The sequence below is a fragment of the Anticarsia gemmatalis genome, chromosome Z, assembly GCF_050436995.1.
Source record: "Anticarsia gemmatalis isolate Benzon Research Colony breed Stoneville strain chromosome Z, ilAntGemm2 primary, whole genome shotgun sequence".
NCBI lineage: Eukaryota > Metazoa > Arthropoda > Insecta > Lepidoptera > Erebidae > Anticarsia > Anticarsia gemmatalis.
The window spans coordinates 10,017,701-10,037,721 of record NC_134776.1 but is presented as its reverse complement, the minus strand read 5'-3'; the positions used below and the strand labels follow the sequence as shown (position 1 = coordinate 10,037,721).

At 34.6% G+C, this 20,021-nt stretch overlaps 1 protein-coding gene across 3 annotated transcripts; it reads right to left on the bottom strand.

Moving 5' to 3' along the window:
* Nucleotides 1–1,860: 1,860 nt before the first annotated feature.
* Nucleotides 1,861–18,195, bottom strand: msk (importin-7 msk). Of its 3 annotated transcripts, XM_076135303.1 has the most exons (15): nucleotides 18,022–18,195; nucleotides 16,131–16,682; nucleotides 15,865–16,049; nucleotides 15,603–15,776; nucleotides 13,389–13,534; nucleotides 12,497–13,300; nucleotides 9,208–9,431; nucleotides 7,141–7,317; nucleotides 6,715–6,851; nucleotides 6,323–6,525; nucleotides 6,080–6,222; nucleotides 5,888–6,010; nucleotides 5,368–5,479; nucleotides 5,026–5,169; nucleotides 1,861–4,821 (listed from the first exon to the last, which is right to left on the bottom strand). In XM_076135303.1, the coding sequence occupies exons 1-15, from the start codon at nucleotides 18,103–18,105 to the stop codon at nucleotides 4,766–4,768; spliced, it is 3,264 nt and encodes a 1,087-aa protein (XP_075991418.1). In that variant the 5' UTR covers nucleotides 18,106–18,195; the 3' UTR covers nucleotides 1,861–4,765. The 3 variants fall into 3 exon arrangements, with proteins under 3 accessions (XP_075991418.1, XP_075991419.1, XP_075991420.1); XM_076135304.1 differs by lacking the exon at nucleotides 5,888–6,010 and having other exon boundaries at nucleotides 6,068–6,222; XM_076135305.1 differs by lacking the exon at nucleotides 5,888–6,010.
* Nucleotides 18,196–20,021: the final 1,826 nt, after the last annotated feature.

The following is a 20,021-nucleotide window of genomic DNA, read 5'->3' as shown; positions in this document are numbered from 1 at the left end:
TTTAGCGAATTCATAATTATTACTATATACTATATAACTTCCAAATAATTAATTCTAACTCAAATGAGTCCTTTATCTTAAGGCGTTAAAAGAGTTTACTTAGGTTAATTAAATTGTTATTGTTAACGACTTTTATTTGAACAAAGTTTGAGAAACGGGAATTCATTTTATAATAGGTAGTTCATAGGGACTTAAAAACTCAAACTTAGATCGCTAAGCTAGCAAAATTGATATCGACAATGCCATATATTTTATTCTGACTTTTTCATGAATTAATTAATTCAAAAGCCCTACTGTTAAACCACTTAAAAGTTATCTATTCCAGCAAAAAGTTATTTAAAATCCTTCTGAAAAGTTCAGAATTAGGGCTCATTTAAAATCTGGATTGTCTACTCTATAGGCACTACTTTATTTCCATTGATTTCCTCCACTGTTAGAAGCTTTCAAGTGAGGATAGCTAGACCCTGTTAAGTATCAATACACCCTGCAAGAAATACCTATTTATCATTTTTTGTTATGTGCATGTTATAGGTACAGGCTAGGCAAGATTTAAAATGTGGATAAATCTCATAGACCAGTGTCTGAATGAGTGTCAATACACTCCAAACCAGAAAATGGCAGATTGCATTGATTGAGGAACATTTAATAACGAGCCTCACTTGCTCCTAATGTTTGAAGTATCAAACCCACATCTTTGAGGAATCCTAAGATCCCCACAAATGCATACCTAGTGATGAAGGTAAATGATTCTCAGAAAAAAATGACTTCAAAGCAAAATATCACTTTATTAGTACCCTGATCAAACATAACCAGAGACTATCATCAAAGCACTTTTAAGGACACTTCAAGAACACTCGCCAAATCTGGATCGAATTTGAATGGGACCTCATTGGGAATACCACCCTTAAAAAATCCATTGAATTGGTGGTCACCAAATAAAATGTAGTGTAACTAATACATTGAAAAAAATATTTTTTCTAATTTAGTTTCTTGATTGTACGTTTAAAACGGTAAATATTTAAGACTGATTAATCAAATACTAACTAAACCTATCCCTAAAAATGCTTAATCTTTGAGAACTTTATACTTAAAAGTTAGTTTTCTGACTGAATCCATCTTCTTTCGTTTTAAGATAGATGCGAATCGCAACAGTCCAGAATAACTTATTTCAATATCTGTATTAATGTAACTTGATATTTACCGTCACTCCGCACTTATCGATTGATTTTTCCCAAGTGACTAGACGGATATAGACTTGAGTGACTCGAACTTCCAAGATAAATAATGATTGTTAGCACACCCACATGTTTCCGTTGTTTTCTTAAGAAACGAAGTGGGTTGGGATAGAAACAGGGCACCAGTTTGTTATAGAAAAACCTGGTACCCATTGTTGCTACGATACATACTTGATACTTTAAGTAGCCCTGCTAAATACCTCATTAAAATTATGCTTGTAAGCAATTATTTGTTTAGAATGTCGCAAAATAAAAAGAAGATGCCAGTTTCTGTGAGATTTGGTTCTTTCTTCCAAAAGCTACTGCATAAAGGGGTAAGTGAACAAAAGTGCGCTATCTAACAAAACTGAAATTCTGAACCTAGTATTTATGTGATGATAGATCGCCTGGTGAGGTCAAAATAAGCAATATTTGCGTGTCTGAAAAAGTTTGCCATAATAGTTACATTGATAATAACAATTTGCATATATAAACATTCATAACTCATTTTTGTTACTCAACACATGTCATGTGTCCACTCGCCCCATTGACTTCAAAATTTGACAATGTAACTATAATCATTGTTTATTGGCTATTTGTGTACGGGGAATAAAGGTATATCGTGGCGCTGAATAAAACTCAAATATAGAAAATACAGATTATTTATAATCGTGTATACATCTATGTTGCGATATAGAATAATAATAATACAAATCACACAGGCAATTCGTGATGATATTACGATCTTTAAAATTCTATGAATCAACATGCAGTTAGTAACTAAGCCGGTGAAGGGTTTATAGTCGCACAGAGCATATATCGACTTTACAACAGCTAACAACCGTGTGGTGTTACGTGCGGCTCTTTCCTACATTATGTTTCTGATCATCCACTAACATTTCATTGACATTGACAAAACATTATAAAACAAATGCGTTCACTCAACATAATAAAAACTTTTGGTTGAAAATATAAAAAACAACTGAGATCACCGTATTATGTCAAATACTTATATCTGATTGTTGATCTCGGTAAATAAATAAATAAATAGAAAATTAGTTGTGTAATCTGCAAGTTTCAAATTTCGTTTAACTATAAGACTAATTACATAAAAAATATACGAGCTTGGCCCACATCTGTAGTCTTCCGCTGGCTTACACTAATCTCTATCCAATCACGTTTGCGACAACCATTTAATAAACAGCATCTGCATTTAGGGCCACACTCCAGGTTCATATACAAATTTACAATCAAATGTATAAGTGTTGTCGAAACAGTCTTATCGCGCCCCCTAGCCCGAGAATACAGTAACAATATTTCCATGTACACATCATCAACGCGCCAACATAAGAACAACATGAAATGTAAGCATTTCAAATTACATAACAAATTTAAAAGATAACAAAATAGTATGTGAACAACAACAGGCATACCATTCATTTAAAAGTCGATTAAAATAATCCATAATCTTCCATATGATGCGAATTACAATTATTCAATACCACTTCCTCGCAAAACATTTAAATTACATTAATAACAAAACTTGTCCTTTTGTGATATATGTGATTACGTAACGATTGTTGTGTGTTAATAAAGAACAACGTAAGAAAATGCAAAACAGAATCTCTGGTAGCCTAAATGTTTTATAAATAAGTGCATTACAAATCACAGCACATTAGTTTGTTCGTCTGTATACAGATCGCACTACTGTACGCATCTCATCATTAACGTTCTTGGTTCGTGTTACAAACTTTATCATCATATTATTATCAAAGCGATTCATCCTTTGTTAAGCATGCTTGTAATGCTTTCATACGTTTTGTCTAAATGCAGTAAATATCCTTCCTGTTGCGTTAATAACCGTTCTGATTTCAACAATTTCCAGCAAGCTGTATACAGAAATAACAAAATAAGGAAGTCTAGATAAATTTTCAAAACTTAATACAAACATGAATACGAATAAAAGACGACTGCCAGACGTGACAACGCATATTCTATATGCACAAAACATTATAATAATCTGTATTTTATACTATGTGCGATACAAACAAAAAATATATAAAAATCGCGCCAATAACTAAACAGTGTAACGCCAAAGTTTAAATAAATAATATTCAAAACAATGAAGAATCATAGTATACACTTTTTTGTATCTTAGTACCAATAAGGTAAAGAAAGTCGAATACATTGACGGCTACACATAATTTATCAATACTCGAAAGTTAAAGACGATATTCACTACAGACGCAAATGCTATTAATTTAAAACACTTATGTAGTTCCTTTATTCTACTACAAATACATTTCGAGATATTTTGATTATAGTAGCACACACATAATTCTATTACGGTTAAAATCTTAGACATGGAAATTTAATACACATATTTTAAGACTGACATTAAACTATTACCATTAAGATTCTCATCACACTAATAATATAATTTCCTGTAAATATATTATGACAATGTTAACAATATTGTAACTGGGATAAATGCTACACATAATAGACACCTGAAGGGTTCCGTACTTGCACAAGACATCAAAGTGAAACATCATAAGGTAAACATTGATCTACTACTATTACACATAATACATTTTGAGTGTCGAGGTAAATTGCAATGATATGTTCATCGGCATTAAATACATTTGCTACACTAAATTATTAAGCCGTGTGATATAAATTAACTTCTTAGCTATCAATTCCACGAAATAAATATTAAAACTCATCATAATTGCAGTACGTATATACATCTACGATTACATAATTTACTATTGCAACGACTATGGATCAATAAGCGTACACATATTAACATGATCATACGGAACCCCATCTAATTAAACATTGAGTATCAAAGAAAGAGATACTTCACATATAGTCCGATAACTTTATTAATGTAAGACTAATAAACCGTGCTGAGTGTTCACCAACGTGTGTGTTAGGCCGAAGCCGCGAATGCATAGTTAGAATCTTTTACCTTCCAGCACTGGCATTGTCACTCCATATCATATTATAATATGACCCACATATTCTACTGATAAATCACTAACAAATATTCGTAGTTCAACATCAAGTGTAACACATACATGAATTAACAATACCAAGGCTAAAACATGTCGAATAATTACAAACAAATCACAGTCCCTAACTAAAATAATTCTTTCGAGCTTCCCAAAATGACTGTACTTCACATCAATTTCATAATTATTCGAAACATTTTATTTTGTCACATTATTGAATAGGCTATAAAGGATCGACACACTTTGAATATATTCTCCTTTCAGGCCTGGAAATCGTAGATAATCCAAAATGGCCTATCTTGGTAGCTCCAAGCCATAGACGGTAGGGTTTCAGGCCAACAACCAATATTTGGTAGGTTTGATGTTAGCCCTTTTTTCTTTACGAGGCCGTTTTAATGGTAAGCCGTACTATATCCTACTTTTAAAAACAATTTAGAAACTAAGTATTTGACTGGTACTTGCTTTAGCGATAAGGAGGATATATTCTACGAGTGTGATGTGTATGGATAATAATAAATCGTTTTCGAAAGCAGCTTATGATCCGAATTTGAATTTGGTCGGGACTTGAGCTGGCACCGTAAACATGTAGCCTGGAATAATAAACACAAAATAAATGTAAGTATCAAAAGTCAAAAAGTACGTCGATGATATTCTAATAAGATAGGAACATTAGGCACATAAACTCTTCAGGATAATATACTAACGGAGGCATTGTTATAAAATCCGTTTTTTTTTAACATTCGTTAGGAATGGCTTATTATTGTTGGACATGGACAATATTGAAGGCAACATACCTCCACTTTGTTCAATGCGTTTGCTGTCCTGCTGCGCCTTGCGCTGGTCGGCGAGCACAAACACGTTGTTGAGCTGCTTTTGCTGTGTCTCGGTCAGCCCGCTTGTCAGGGCGTGATATAGTGCGGGCTCAGAGCTCGATATAGCTACAAACAATATTATTTAATGCATTAATTTAATACATCTAATATAAATCGTCTGAAAGATATGAGTATATAATAAAAGATATCTCAACTACTCCAGAACTTCCTAAGAACCGATGCAGTGGCTTTACAGACATTAATTTATGCTGCTTTGCTGTAATTTATAAGAATTTAATATAACATAATAAAAGCGATGATTACCATGCAGAGTGCTCTTGAATTTGATGTACTCATCTATAGGGCAATCCTTCTCATCCAGAGGTGTTGTGTAGCATTCAATGCTTGTTTCTTCTGCCTCAAAGTCGTCATCATCCTGCCGCCAAGACATACAGTTAGTTTAACTCTTATTCACTAACAATCATGATAGTATTCCAGTAACAGAAAAAAAATTATTCCACTTCTCAAAAAATAATAATTCCATAATTAAATTCTTTATGATCAGAATGAACTAGAAAAGTTGATTTACTGGATCAAAACAACGACTGACGGAATATCACTCTGTGGAGTATTTATACATATATTTATAAAACCAATTTCAGTCCGCAATTTTATTTAATTGCACAGTTGGACCATTGTCACCTATATAAAACATGCAGTTTTGTTAGTTTTGTTATATTATTATTCACCCAAATATTAGTAAAAAATAAGCATTAGAAGCACAAACTCAGTTTCAAAAAGCAAAGTTAGTTATGGTTAGTAATTGCATTAGTATGATACTCACAAGACGCGAAGCCCATTCCCATGCCTCTTTATAACCTCTCTTCAAAAGGCCGGTACCAGACAAAACATGTAAGAGAACACTCACAGAAGGTGGGGGTGCGCCGTGCGGAAGTCGCACCGCTCGCTGTAAAAGTAAGGTCTTGATGCCCAAACACCCAATACCAAAGCAAAGCATACTAACAAGTTGACTCACATCATCGCTCTCGTCATAGTCTTCGATCTTCGCTGTCAGGTTAACACCTTGTTGCGCGCTATTTTTCACAGCCATCCGCGCTAGATTCTCTAGGTACTCATTGTTCATTTCCTCAAGGTCATCTTCGTCGCTTGACAGGACTTCTGTAATTTTTAAATATAGTTATTTAATGTGAACAGTTTGAACAAATAACTGCTAGTGAATATATAGGAAAGATAAATGTTAATAGCACAGATATGTTACCTTCGTCTTCTTCCTCAACATCTTCTTCAGAGGAGGTCTCCTCGTCAGCTTCAGCCCTGAGCTCGTAGGCGCGTTTTAGCCCGTCAAACAGTACCAAGCAAGATGGGAGGAGCTTGGGCAGTATCTCGTCAAGGTTCGGGCGCTGCGGCCCCATCTCAAGGAGCGTACATATGCCAAGCACGCAAAGCTTCCTGTCGTGAAGACTGTAAACAATTTAAATTAAATTGTAATATCACTCTCCCATTAGTATTGACTCTTTTTGTGAATCTTTCAAATATTTTTATTGACAATAAAAAAGTCAATATCCAATATAAATTTCAGATGGTATTTGGAGTACCAATCAATACATCATTTATCTGATACTAAGGTGACATATTTTTTATATTACATACCCCATGAAGCAATCGGTGTCGTGTATCCATTGCTTGATGAAATGCTGTGTGATTGAAGCATTTGGCACAGATTCCTGCAATTTATCTAATATCGAGAACAGGAGGTGTGGGTTGCTGTACAGGATTGCAATAAGGACCTGGAAAGAATGGAGATAATGATTAGTTACTTGTAGTTTATGTCCCAAATATTGTTGATTGGCACTGAAATACAATTAACACCATAATCTTAACCTCAGTGCAATAATATTGATTGCAATTTGTTTGTAATGTTATGTTTTGATCTTGTTAGAGATGGTGATAGTGTTATATTCATTCAAATTTTTGTAGTTCTATGTTCAGGTCACAGGAAATGTAATAAGAAAAAATGATAAGACTTCACAAGTGCCACATGATAACATGATTGTTATATTGTCAGTAGATACATACCTGCAGCAGCATGGTCCTGAGCTCAGAGGTCTTCACTTTCCTGGTGAGCCTGTTAAGGACCAGCTCCACGAAGGATGGCAGGCAGTTATCAATCTTTCCAGAGCATTGAAGTACCATCACTTCGAGTAATTTGGCCGCGTAAATCTCCGATTCGTCCTCGGCATCCATGTTTAAGACCTGATGAGGTAAAATATAGTATTTCATTATCAAGGGTAAGCATATGGAAATTCTTAACACTATTTTTATAATCACATTAGCCATGGGCAATAGTTATTGAATAATCTCATTATGTAGTGAAAATATGATGCATGGAATCAATAAGCATTAGCTAATTCAATTTCAATGGCAGAAGTGCATAATGTAAGCTTAGCAATTACATAATTGTGCAGCGTTTTCGCATTCAGCCGTCTTTTATGACTTCCTAACAATTATAGTATCATTTCCCCAAATGATCACACAGGTATTATATAAACCGCACAGCTACTAAGTTTTATTAAAGACTTTTTCACATTGAAGTTAAAACCCGAAATATTTAAGTCCAGATACAGTTATCCCATAAAAACATCACAGCCTTACATGGGGAACTAATATAATGCAAGCCTAAATTCAATAGATAGTAGTCTAGCAAACCTGACTTTACCACATAAAAGTAAAAGTAAGTTCTCTCTAATATACTTGTATTGTAATTCATTAATTATAATGCAGCACAAAATAAATATGATTTTTACTATTCTCCATTATGGCATTATCATTATATAAAAACAAGGCAGTATTTCAAAAGCATTATGCACAGCTCTAAACAAATATAGATGTCACACAAGTGGGGTGTTTATCTGTGATCATGCATAAACCAAGCAACTTGTAAATTCTGCTCTCATCACAATATGTCAGAGTAAACGGACTTCGAATTTATTTGTCTGTGTGCAATGTATTGTATTATGTGCTTCTAATATCCTCATTTATCATTTCTTTTTTGTTGAATTTTGAATAAATTCTATTTGAAATGCTAAACTGTTTGTCTAAGTAGTCTAGCTGGTATGCATGAGCCTACTTACAATGTATATTGCTAAGGTAAAGACACACTTATTACGGGTTTTTTTGTGACTCAAGGATAATCTCTTATTATTAGCAAATGATAATAATGCAGTAAAGAAGTTTCGAAAAAAAAGTGCCTTGTCTGTTAGCCACCAATACATCGAGGAAATACGAGGTTTATTCGCCAGCTTCAAACATTACAAATTGTAACTACAGTGAAGTACTAAAACATAAACATAATTATTACTATTATTTTACTAGCGGACCCTGCAAACATTGTGTACAATGGCAGTGGAGAGCTGATGCTCTCCACTGCCACACACGATATTTTCATTATTTTAGCCCATTTACATAAAATGTTTGTATTTTGTAATATATTAAGTATTATTCCATTATAATTGTGTCGCAGTCATTTGTGGCTTGCCCAATACCAGCCCTAAAATTGTCTCATGGAGTAAAATAACAGAATTGAACTCTTATTCTTTTAATCAGGTCCATTAACAATATTTGCGACTCGCCTATTGTTATACATTTCACACAACATTTTAAAAACATTGTTGTGTGTATTTGTCTTGTCATTAATTTCCTTTCAAAAGTCATACAAGGAACGTTTTGTACAAGTCCAAGGTCTAACTCTTTTATGTATATGAAATCAGATAAGCAGGAAATTCATGCAAATGAAAAGCAAATATGATAACTTAAATCGCAATGGTGTATGTTTGCATAGTAGAAGTATATTGTCGCCAGCTTGTTTTAGCCAGGATTTCGCCCATGCTTTAGTAATGAAGTGAGTGTCAGTGTTGCAAGTTACCTTTTAGAATAATAATGCAAATATATAAAAACAATAACAGATTCATTGTATATGTATCTAGGTACTGCAAAAGCTATATCAAAGTCTGAGTGAATAAGAATGTTTGTGATAACATGGAAACTAGAAATATCAAAGCTATGTGAAGAAACAAAAACGAACAGTAGTCATTTACATTTGATGCTCAGCATATTCTAAAACGTGAATAAGTAAAATAAACTTACTGCTTTAGCCATGTTGAACATAGCAAGAATATGATTCTCGTTGGACAGGAAAGCATTTGTGTCCACAGTAATGTAGTTGTGGAGTACAGGCATCATATCAGTGAAGTAATCAAAGCCTTCCTTCTCAAACACCTGGTAAAGGAGCTCCAGCACCTTCCACATGTCTTCAGAGATTGTCTTAGCTGTCAAGTTACATAACAGCGTCATCGCCTCCTCATAATATTCTGAAAATAAAAGTCATAGTAACTATCTAAAAGTGATTAAGAGGAACACTACTGTTGACTATTGGACCAAGATCCCAGAGCTGCCAGACCTACGTAATTTTAGCAAAGCTGAAATTTTGAGGATTGTTAGTATAAAGGGTCTGTTAAGAGGTATGCACATCCACTACCTTGAAAGCGGGGCCGTTTCTGAGGTAGCGCGGAGTGAAGGTGCGTAAAAAACGACCCAAACTACGTCATAGTAGCAAAGTTGGTTTTCAGATATGTTATTAATGATATTATGTAGAATTAAAATTGACTATTGCCAGACCGTTTCCCGGGGCCATTACTTCTGCCAGACGCCTTAAATGTTGTTAAAAAATGAGGTCAACTACGTCATAGTAGCAAGCCTAAATTTTATATATGTTATTAAAGGTACAGTTTTAAGACCCCCTGTATGCGGACAGACCATTCCGCGGGGCCCTTTGTCCCCTAGACGCCATTAAACTTTCCCTATGAGTGCGAGAGTAAGAGCATTATTCATACGCATAAATGAAAAACAATTGAATTAAAAAAATAAAAATTTAAAAATTATTGAATACTAGCTGACCCGCGCATCTTTGCTTGCGTCACTTAAGAGAGATAGGTCAAAATGTTACATAAACGGGTTATGTAACATTTTTCACTGGTACTCTGCTCCTATTGGTCGTAGCGTGATGATATATAGCTTATAGCTTTTCTCAATAAATAGGCTATCCAACAGTAAAATATTTTTTTATTCGCACCAGTAGTTCCTGAGATTAGCGCGTTCACACAAACAAACAAACTTCTCAGCTTTATAAAATTAGTATAGATTAAAAGTACTTGGAGTGTTTAGGAAGATAAGTAACATTATTTTGGGAATTATTTTAAAAATAGATATGGTTTACACTATTCACAAAAATTATAAAATAAAAATTGTAGTCATTCATCATCATCATCATTATCTGAGCTCTTACTTCCCTCATCAAATTGAATATTTAAATCATCTCCACCATCGTCTTCATTGTTACTTGAATTCTCTGTAAAAAAAAATGTAGGTAATGATGTTGAAAACAGTTACAAGTAGGTATATTGAAATAATTTATAGTTAAAATAAAATACCTAATTCGTTTTCAAGTGATTCGCTTACGAAACTTGGCAATTGGTCACCATCAAACCACTTAAAATGATAATGGTTATCCTTTAGAACCCACCCTTTATTTGCTGGGCTTAAAATGCTAGGACGCTTTATATGAGCATTACTCCAGACACCCGCAATATAATTTGCTCGTCGAAATTGTTGAAGCAATTCAGATTTACAAGGAGGTAAATTACTTGCGTCGAATTTTTTTACATTTTGCCGGTGGAATTTCTCATTCACATCGCCGACTGTATACGTGTTAATGAAAAGTTGTAGCCGTGCAGCATCTACATCAATTCAGCTCAGACCATTTAAAATTTTGAAGAAATCGCCAGAATATCAAGAAGCTTTTGTTCAATTCGGAGAAGTTGAATTATCTATTGATAAAGCGAAGGAACAAAATATATTTGATGTAATTCAAAAATTTATCTGCGAGTTATATAATGTTCCCGGATTAAAAGTACTTCAATGTTTAGGAAGATACCTAAACATTCCAAATACTTTTAATCTATACTAATTTTATAAAGCTGAGAAGTTTGTTTGTTTGTGTGAACGCGCTAATCTCAGGAACTACTGGTGCGAATAAAAAAATATTTTACTGTTGGATAGCCTATTTATTGAGAAAAGCTATAAGCTATATATCATCACGCTACGACCAATAGGAGCAGAGTACCAGTGAAAAATGTTACATAACCCGTTTATGTAACATTTTAACCTATCTCTCTTAAGTGACGCAAGCAAAGATGCGCGGGTCAGCTAGTATTCAATAATTTTTCAATTTTTATTTCTTTTATTCAATTGTTTTTCATTTATGCGTATGAATAATGCTCTTACTTTCGCACTCATAGGGAAAGTTTAATGGCGTCTAGGGGACAAAGGGCCCTGCGGAATGGTCTGTCCGCATACAGGGGGTCTTAAAATTGTACCTTTAATAACATATATAAAATTTAGGCTTGCTACTATGACGTAGTTGACCTCATTTTTTAACAACATTTAAGGCGTCTGGCAGAAGTAATGGCCCCGGGAAACGGTCTGGCAATAGTCAATTTTAATTCTACATAATATCATTAATAACATATCTGAAAACCAACTTTGCTACTATGACGTAGTTTGGGTCGTTTTTTACGCACCTTCGCTCCGCGCTACCTCAGAAACGGCCCCGCTTTCAAGGTAGTGGATGTGCATACCTCTTAACAGACCCTTTATACTAACAATCCTCAAAATTTCAGCTTTGCTAAAATGACGTAGGTCTGGCAGCTCTGGGATCTTACTCTATATTCTATAATAGTGAGTTAAATATTAATTATCAAGAATGGAGTTATTAATATAAGTTTTGATTTTTTGTACGTAATTTAGGTAGATAACAATCATAAACAATGGTTCTCCGAAATTTTCGTTGATAAATAACAAAACTTCGGGAATCATAAAATTATGCTGCTTCTTTACACAGGTGTTTCTGTAAATTTTGTGTAAGTAAATATAAAAAGTTTTGAATTGTTTTACATGTTTAAGTCATAGTTATCGCTTGTAAACGAAAATCAGCTCGAAAATATTTTGTCACTACCAACATGTACCAATGAGGAAATAACGGTAGAAATGGCGATAATTTGAAATTCATATGAAAACTGCGCCCAATTCATCATATTATGCATGCTTCAGTCAAAAACGTAGGCGTATTTACGACAAATACATTCACAGACAATGACGTATATTTCGAATTGTGATTCAAGTGTTAAGAGGATCATGAATATGAAGTGTATTGAATCTAAATAAATTTAACCGACATCGGCGGCGCTAACAGGAACAAATTTTCAATTCTAATAGATTTATTGATTTCTAGAAGTGAGAAATATGTTATTTAACCTACTGCCTATCAGTCAGACTGATGTAAATGAATTACAATGAGAACAATAAACATAGTTCTTACCGATAATATTATGGTGCAGAATATGGCCAACGACACGCAGCACAGTCTTCTCAAGCTGCGAAACAATCTCAGGGCTGTCTTCCATCGCGTTCAACACTGTTTCCATTGTGTTGAGTAGGCCCATCGCTGTGATAGCCTTTTCGTCAGTTCCAGAGTCAGTCTCAATGACTTTGCTGAATGTAGTTGCCAAATGGTCCATAATTTCAAAGGCCATAGGCATCAATTGCTCTACGTACAAAGGTACAATCTTTTGCAAAACATTTGCAATATTATCATTTTCAGTCTCACGAATTACTTTGAGTAATTCCGTAACGACAGCTTTAGCCTCAGGCTCTAAATATTTGTGCACTTTATCTTGCGACGCTAAAAGCATCTGTATGGCAATAGCTGCCTCCACTTTAACGGGGAGCTGAGTATCGGTGAGAAGAGCCGTCACCGTCAGGCGCACAGCTTCCACTAAGAGCTGTTCGTTCTTGAAGCGCACGCCTGCGAAGCTATGAAGCACCCAACAGGCTCTAGCCCTCATATAGCCGAGCGGACTGCGGAACTCGGGGAAAACATACTGACTCAAAAGGGAGTCAATTTCCTCTTTGTAGAACTTCTTCTTGATGAGTATGTCGTTCAGTGTGCCGACCATGTGGAGGGCGCCGTCGCGCTGCCTTGGCCCATACTCGCCATTCTGGCTGGTCAGCACTTGCATGCACAAATGCATGGTACGGCCTAACATGTCTTTACGCTTCTTACAGCAAGATATAAGTAAAGTCTGCGCAGCTGTGACTGGCGACACAAAGTCTTCGAATATGTCTAGAAGAGAACAGAGGCATATTACTAGAAACAGTTCACTGAAAAAGACTTGCGATAATTCTATGAGGGTATTTATTCTGATGCTTACCGAATTTGATTCGTATGTATTCATGTGGGTCTGTCTCCCACAATTCTTCGTCAGCCTCAGAGTACGACATGAGAGGGAAAAGCACATCTTGGATGATAGCGAGTATGTGCGGCTTCAGCAGCTTCCACGAGTGGGCGTGGGTCACGCTAAGAAGAGTTCATTACACGATTAGTAAATTCATGGAGAGCAGGTTTAACACACTAACGAACTATATACAATTTTATTTAAAACCTTTTTAGTTTTTCTTTACTTTGTTTACACTAGAGCGCAGGTAAAGAATATAAGACAGACATTATAATTGCATGTTTTTTTTTCTAGTGCTTTAAGCCTGCAGACATAATAGATAAGTCCGTTAAGTCTACTATAAGTTATAGCAACCTAACTACTAAGACCAACTCCTATATCAACATAAAATAAACGTAATAATAGCCCTCGAATATCGCGATCATTTATTGAAATTATTAAATTACGAACTGTGTAAGAAACTTATCACATTGAGTAATGCTTATATCGTACCATGTCTCGCCTTTTACCCTTTACAATAGCTGTGCCTGCACTCCGTAGTTAATAATATAATTTATGAAGTTACGCCGTTTTAGCGGGCGCGATAAGTCTGAAGTCTTCAAAAGTTTAAGAATTTATAACATCCGTTATGACAAGACATAACAAAGACGCCGTAAAACCGTTACAGAAGTACCTTAAAGAGGAAGCTAATTCACTAATCAATGGATAACCATGTTGAATACTTTTCTTAACGTAATTCATCCATTTTCCATAATATTCTAGAACCGATGTCTCGTATTGAAAAGAATCATCAAGGAATTTAATAGTTTTGTTGTGAAAGTTTATGAAAAGAGTATAATTTGTCATGTCGCGCCGTCGTCGCGCAAATCGATAACTTATCTTCGTATACAAGTCTATTACTACCTCGTTATAAGATTGTTAGACTTTATGCTTGAAAATTAGTTCCTCAATAACGCGAAATACTGAACTTATCTCATTAGATACTTTATATCAACAAGGGCAATCGTCGTAATATCACAAAAAAAGGTCGTAACACTTGTTCATAATGCTAAATTGGAAGAAGTAGAATTGGATAATATCTTTTAGCCATTGCATACAACTGTAGGTTTTCTTTAGTCGAAATTAGTCCCTCATTTGATAACTCTCGTCGTTGTCGTAAGTCAATCAGATCAAAGTAATTTAGGTATGATGGCTAACCAATACTCATCAAATTGTGTTTATACTCGCATTAATGTTTCGATTGTTTAAAGATGATTTTTGTCATGATTATTTTGATATCAATAGTAATGAATGTGTTGTTTTAATGATAATATTCATTTCAAAAGGAGAGCCAAACGTTATGAATTATTTTGACTTATATTTTCGGCCTTTCTTTATACTCCCACGCCGCTCCCGCTCCTAAGCCCTTGAATTGATATAATATTGATCGAACTACCTAAGGCTAACCTACGTAGGTTTTAAAAATAGCGTTCATATTCAAGGCGTCGAATTCCAAATATAGAGGCTAATTCAGCTGTATCTCATAAAACATTCACATATGAAAGACTTGAATGATTAATTCATTTGCGCTGCATTGTGACCCTTGACTTATACCTAACACTCATTAAAACTCCATCAAGTGCTTGGAACTTTCTACTTCTTAAAAGCACTGAGAAAAAGAGTTAGGATCTGCCAACCATTTTGATAAGAGAACCATAGAATACCGCAGAAACCTAGTTTACTCAATATTTAAAAAAAAAAATGGTTTTTAAATACGAGTTCTATTGCGGTTACCGAAAATCATTCCCGAAGAAGCTTTCGTAATAGCGCACATTTTTATCCAGTATAAGCAAAAAATCAATGGTTTAGGTATTTTACGCAGTGAATTGCCGTTTTCTAAGGCCCAGCTATGAGAAAATCTTCAGTGCCAACAGCTGCATCAGAACTGTTATCGCGGTATTTCATTTTGTAGTCCTAACTACAATACGAAACAGATACTGTATACGACTAATGACTATATACAATACGAATTTATTTAAAAATCTTAAAAAGCAGTGCATACTAATTAATGCACTATTTCTATAATAATATATTATGACATTTATTTACAACTACAATGAAAAACCTATTTGCAGTTAACTCTGGAACCCTAGGACTAATACACAAGTAAACTCACATTAATACATAATTTTTGTTGAAATATTTACTCACCATTGTTCAATATAGCTGATAGTTTGCTGGAGTACTCTTGGAGAGATGTAAACCTTGTTGCGGTACTGGTCCAGAATGCGCAGCAACACCTCCAAGATGCCACCAGTGAATGTAGTGAGATACCACTCAGCAAACTGCACATACTCTTCACGAGCATTTACTGGACTACCATATCTGTAAAACATCAAATTGGTTGAAGCTATACACACATTTGAATCATAGAAGTGTTTTAAGTTAATATTGTAGTGTTTGTAAAACCTACCTTTCAAATAGTCTGTAGAGGGTATGGACTGCCCACTTCTTGCACTTCCACCATGGGAGCTCCATCCGATCTTCTTCATCAACAAGCAAGGTGCTCTCTGGCACTGGTTGTTCCATCACAGACCGCAATACCTCCATCCATTTAGTAAATACCTCATTTGTGATGAGGTCTAGAGGCAGAATGTACTGTAAATCACAGTATAAGATAAGTATAGCATTGAAATTGAAACACAAACCAAATTGTATTTTTTATCTTGATATTATTACCTTTATTAGGCCATAGAAACACTTCAATATTTGCTTCTGGATAAGTACAGATTCTACTGAGGGGTCAGCTTGGAGATTCACAATTAGATTGTACATCATGGGAAGCAACAAGTTCATTGCTTCTATTAATGGCACTCTCTTCTCAGAAATGTGGTATTCATAGTTCTTGATTAGCTGGTAGAGGCACAGAAGAGCTCCCATCCAACTGTTGGGTTCTGGGTTTTGCAGGTATATGTGAACTTTGTCCACAACTTGTGTCCAGCGTGTTGGGAAATCATGTTTGATGATGGTCTTGAGGCAAACACACAGCTGCACTCTTATCAAATCAGGTGCCTGTACAACTGCATCTACTATGATATCTCTGATCATAGCACGGTCTTGTTCGTGAATACTGAAAGGAATGGGCTCGCCCTCTTCTACTTCCTTCTCTTGCCATCCTGATGTAATGAGGTTCTTGAGGTAAACAGCACCAGCCTGTCTTACTGGTATGGTTACATCATTTTGCATAACCACCTGCAGTAGAGATGGTGCAAATCCTATGATTTTGTGAATCTGAAAAGAAAAGTATATTAACATACCTAGCTATTGAATTGTAGAACAATGTTTTATTAGTTTGCAAGAAGGGGCAAATCTTGCCCATTATCAATTATGAGATAGTAAATGTAATTACATTTGATTATGAATTTGTTAGTGTCAATTAGTCCCTATCTATATGTGTTAGCAATATGAAGCTATAGCACAAATAAAGAGGTCACATAATATGCATATAAGTCTTTGCATTGTTATATCAAAGAAGACTTCGAACTGTATTGTATCCGAGCAATGAGAAGTTCCGAGTTCAATGTATTAACAATAAGAGTTGATTTTTAGTGAAGACATAACAATATTTTGGCCAGATTGAACTGTAATGTTTCTTTTTCCTCTGATTTGCTATCAATTTTAAGTTTCTAAGGCAGTTATTGGTTCTATTATAGCAAATTTTTGACATTGCATGTTACATTTGAATTGTTTTATTAAATAAATATTATCAGCAAAGATCTCCTGTTTATTACCTGAATAGTTACTTAAATTTCAGAAATTGTAATGAATTGTAAGTGTCCCTTGCATTTTAAATATTTTTATGTTTTCCGAGCACTACAGTTACCAACATGTTAAATGCAATGTTTAAAAAAAATATCCATTAAGAGTTAGAGTTTTCAAAGTGCTTTCAATTCTACTATTGATATTAACGGTGAGACAAATGGACAAATATTTCTAAAAAATATAGGTACTATTCGGAACAAAGACTACAACATAATTGTCTATGGAATTACATTTTGCATTGGGAATTAGATAAAAAATAGTATTTCAGAAATAGTATCACAAAATACGTTAATGATTGTTCAATGTATATGAAACAAAATGTAAGTAAACTCTACTCAATCCAATTGGATCATCACTGTATTGTACAATAATTGTATGATAGGCCATACTGATAGTTTTACATGTACAAGAACAATGAATTGGCAAAGACGCGCCAAAATTATCCAGAAATTTAAATAAAATAAGATCTATTTATAGTTACATCTAAGCAATTTTACATGAGACGTATGAGTTTGGTTAGGACTTCTCGTCATACGATATCCACAATTAGACATACAGTGCTAGAATACATCATACAGATAGCTTCGATTATCTCAATTTATGCCGTAAATCGAAAAACAATAAAAAATAATATTGCTTGAGACTTAAAACATGGAGCTTCGATCTATACCAGCGCGGCATGTCATTATACGACAAAATTAAGAAGTTACACAAACACAATAAAATCCTATGAAATACTTGAAGGTATGCAATTTGGTCGCATTATAAAAATCCCGAGCATGTGGGTGATGGAATTGAAAATTTTTACCTGCGACAGCTGTTCTTCTGCCTGCTGCCTCTGATTTGGATCGATGGTTCCACGCAAAATTTCAGTCAGCTTCCTAGTGTCCATTTTTAGGTAATTAACATTAAATTACAAAATAAATATTTTTTCAGCGAGGGCACAAGCTGCCGCCGGGCGTGGAAGTAAAAAAGACAGATTGTCTATGGATGGATATGTCACGTGACTATAAAGATTCCATTCAACGGACGACAGTTTACTAGCTAAAACTGTCTATTCCAAAGGTTATTAATCGTTGCCACTCGTTTTTAGTTTATATGTAATATTTATTTATAAAAACTGGAATACCTATGTGAGTAATTTTTTTTGTGACTTCAGTATTTGGCGGAATGAGTATTGAAATATTTTCACAGTCCATAGTTTTCAAAAGTCCTTGAATGTAATTTATTTATTTATTTCTCACAGATTTCAGTTGTTCCACCCAATGCAGTAGTTATGCCACAGTTAAATTCATAATACTTAGTCTAGTTTTTATTGACAATAATATTATTATTATATATATAAAAATGAATTGCCATTCGTCATGGTGCGTTCAGACGCACGGTAAGCAGCCCGCTAAGCAAACTGCTGGGCAACCCGGCACGCAGTCCGTGCGCTCGCGTGAGCCAATAAAATTGAGCTAATAAAAGTAGCATGACACTTTTGAGGTCATTTTTCATACTCTAAGACGCGACGTCTGTATGCTACGAACGTACAAGCGCAAGCACATTCAGCCTTTGATCTTGACCAAAATATCGACAGTATTCCCGAGCGGCGACCAGCGCGAGCACGAACACGGGCACATGCACAAACAGCCTGTTTACATGCTTGTGCCCGTGCGTGTGCTCGTTGAATGTCACTTTGAACGTGAGCGTCTGAACGCACTATTAGTCTGGCTAAAACTCGAGAACGACTTGACCGATTTGGCTAATTTTGGTCTTGAATTGTTTGTGGAAGTCAATAATAATAAATAATAACAAAGTTATTAGAATAAATTATTTTTAATATCAGTAATTATTATATACAACGTGCCGCTGCAATGGCTTATTTCCTTCAACGTATGGGTAGGGCTACACGTCCATAATCATGTAAATTACAACAATTTGTATTTTTATTATTAATTTCCGACTTATTAACAATTAACTTTATTTAAAAAATCCACTGCCTGTATATTATTTACTCGAGTAAAGTTCGTTCACCGGGCTCAGGAGTCATGTGATATTCGAATCAATGAAACTAAAATGAGAAAGAATGCTACTACAATAAAGCCTCTCTCTCCTAGCGTCCTGTTATTGGACGGCAGGCGCACGCGACGTTGCCGCACCGTTTGATGTACTTTGATTGTTGTACAGAGTGTTACAGTTTTGATTACATTATTTTATTATTTAGTATGTGTGTCATTTTATTTTTCAATTAGCTAACAATGTTATTTTATTGTTTGTTACATGATTATTAACCCCTAACCCTACCCATACGCTGAAGGAAATAAGCCATTGCAGCGGCAAGTTGTATAGCTAGAATAATGTACGACACAGTTACACCATCCACTTGAAAAATAATCTCGTATCAAGTCACATTACAAAACCAAAACAGGTCTAAAAAGTTAATAAAATGAAAACGCTCTTAATTAAATCAAAACAAGAAAGCATGAGCAGAGCTGCGCGGGTCAGCTAGTAATTTATAATTATTCATTCATTTATATCACAATATTTGTTAATAAGTCTGGAAAAGGTAGCCACTTCTAAGCTCACATACCAAAAAGTAGCTTCGCTAAATAATATACATAATATTATCATAATATTATTAATAACTTCATATTATAAGTCACTTTTAAGTTCAGATTTCGATGTTATAAGAACTATTAATATTTTTACGTCCAAAAAATAACTATAATTTGTAATAATACTTGGTCGTGTTGGTGTGACTCATTGTTAAGAAGGTATATAACGCATATATTATTATACTTTTCAAAAGCACCTGTTTAATTT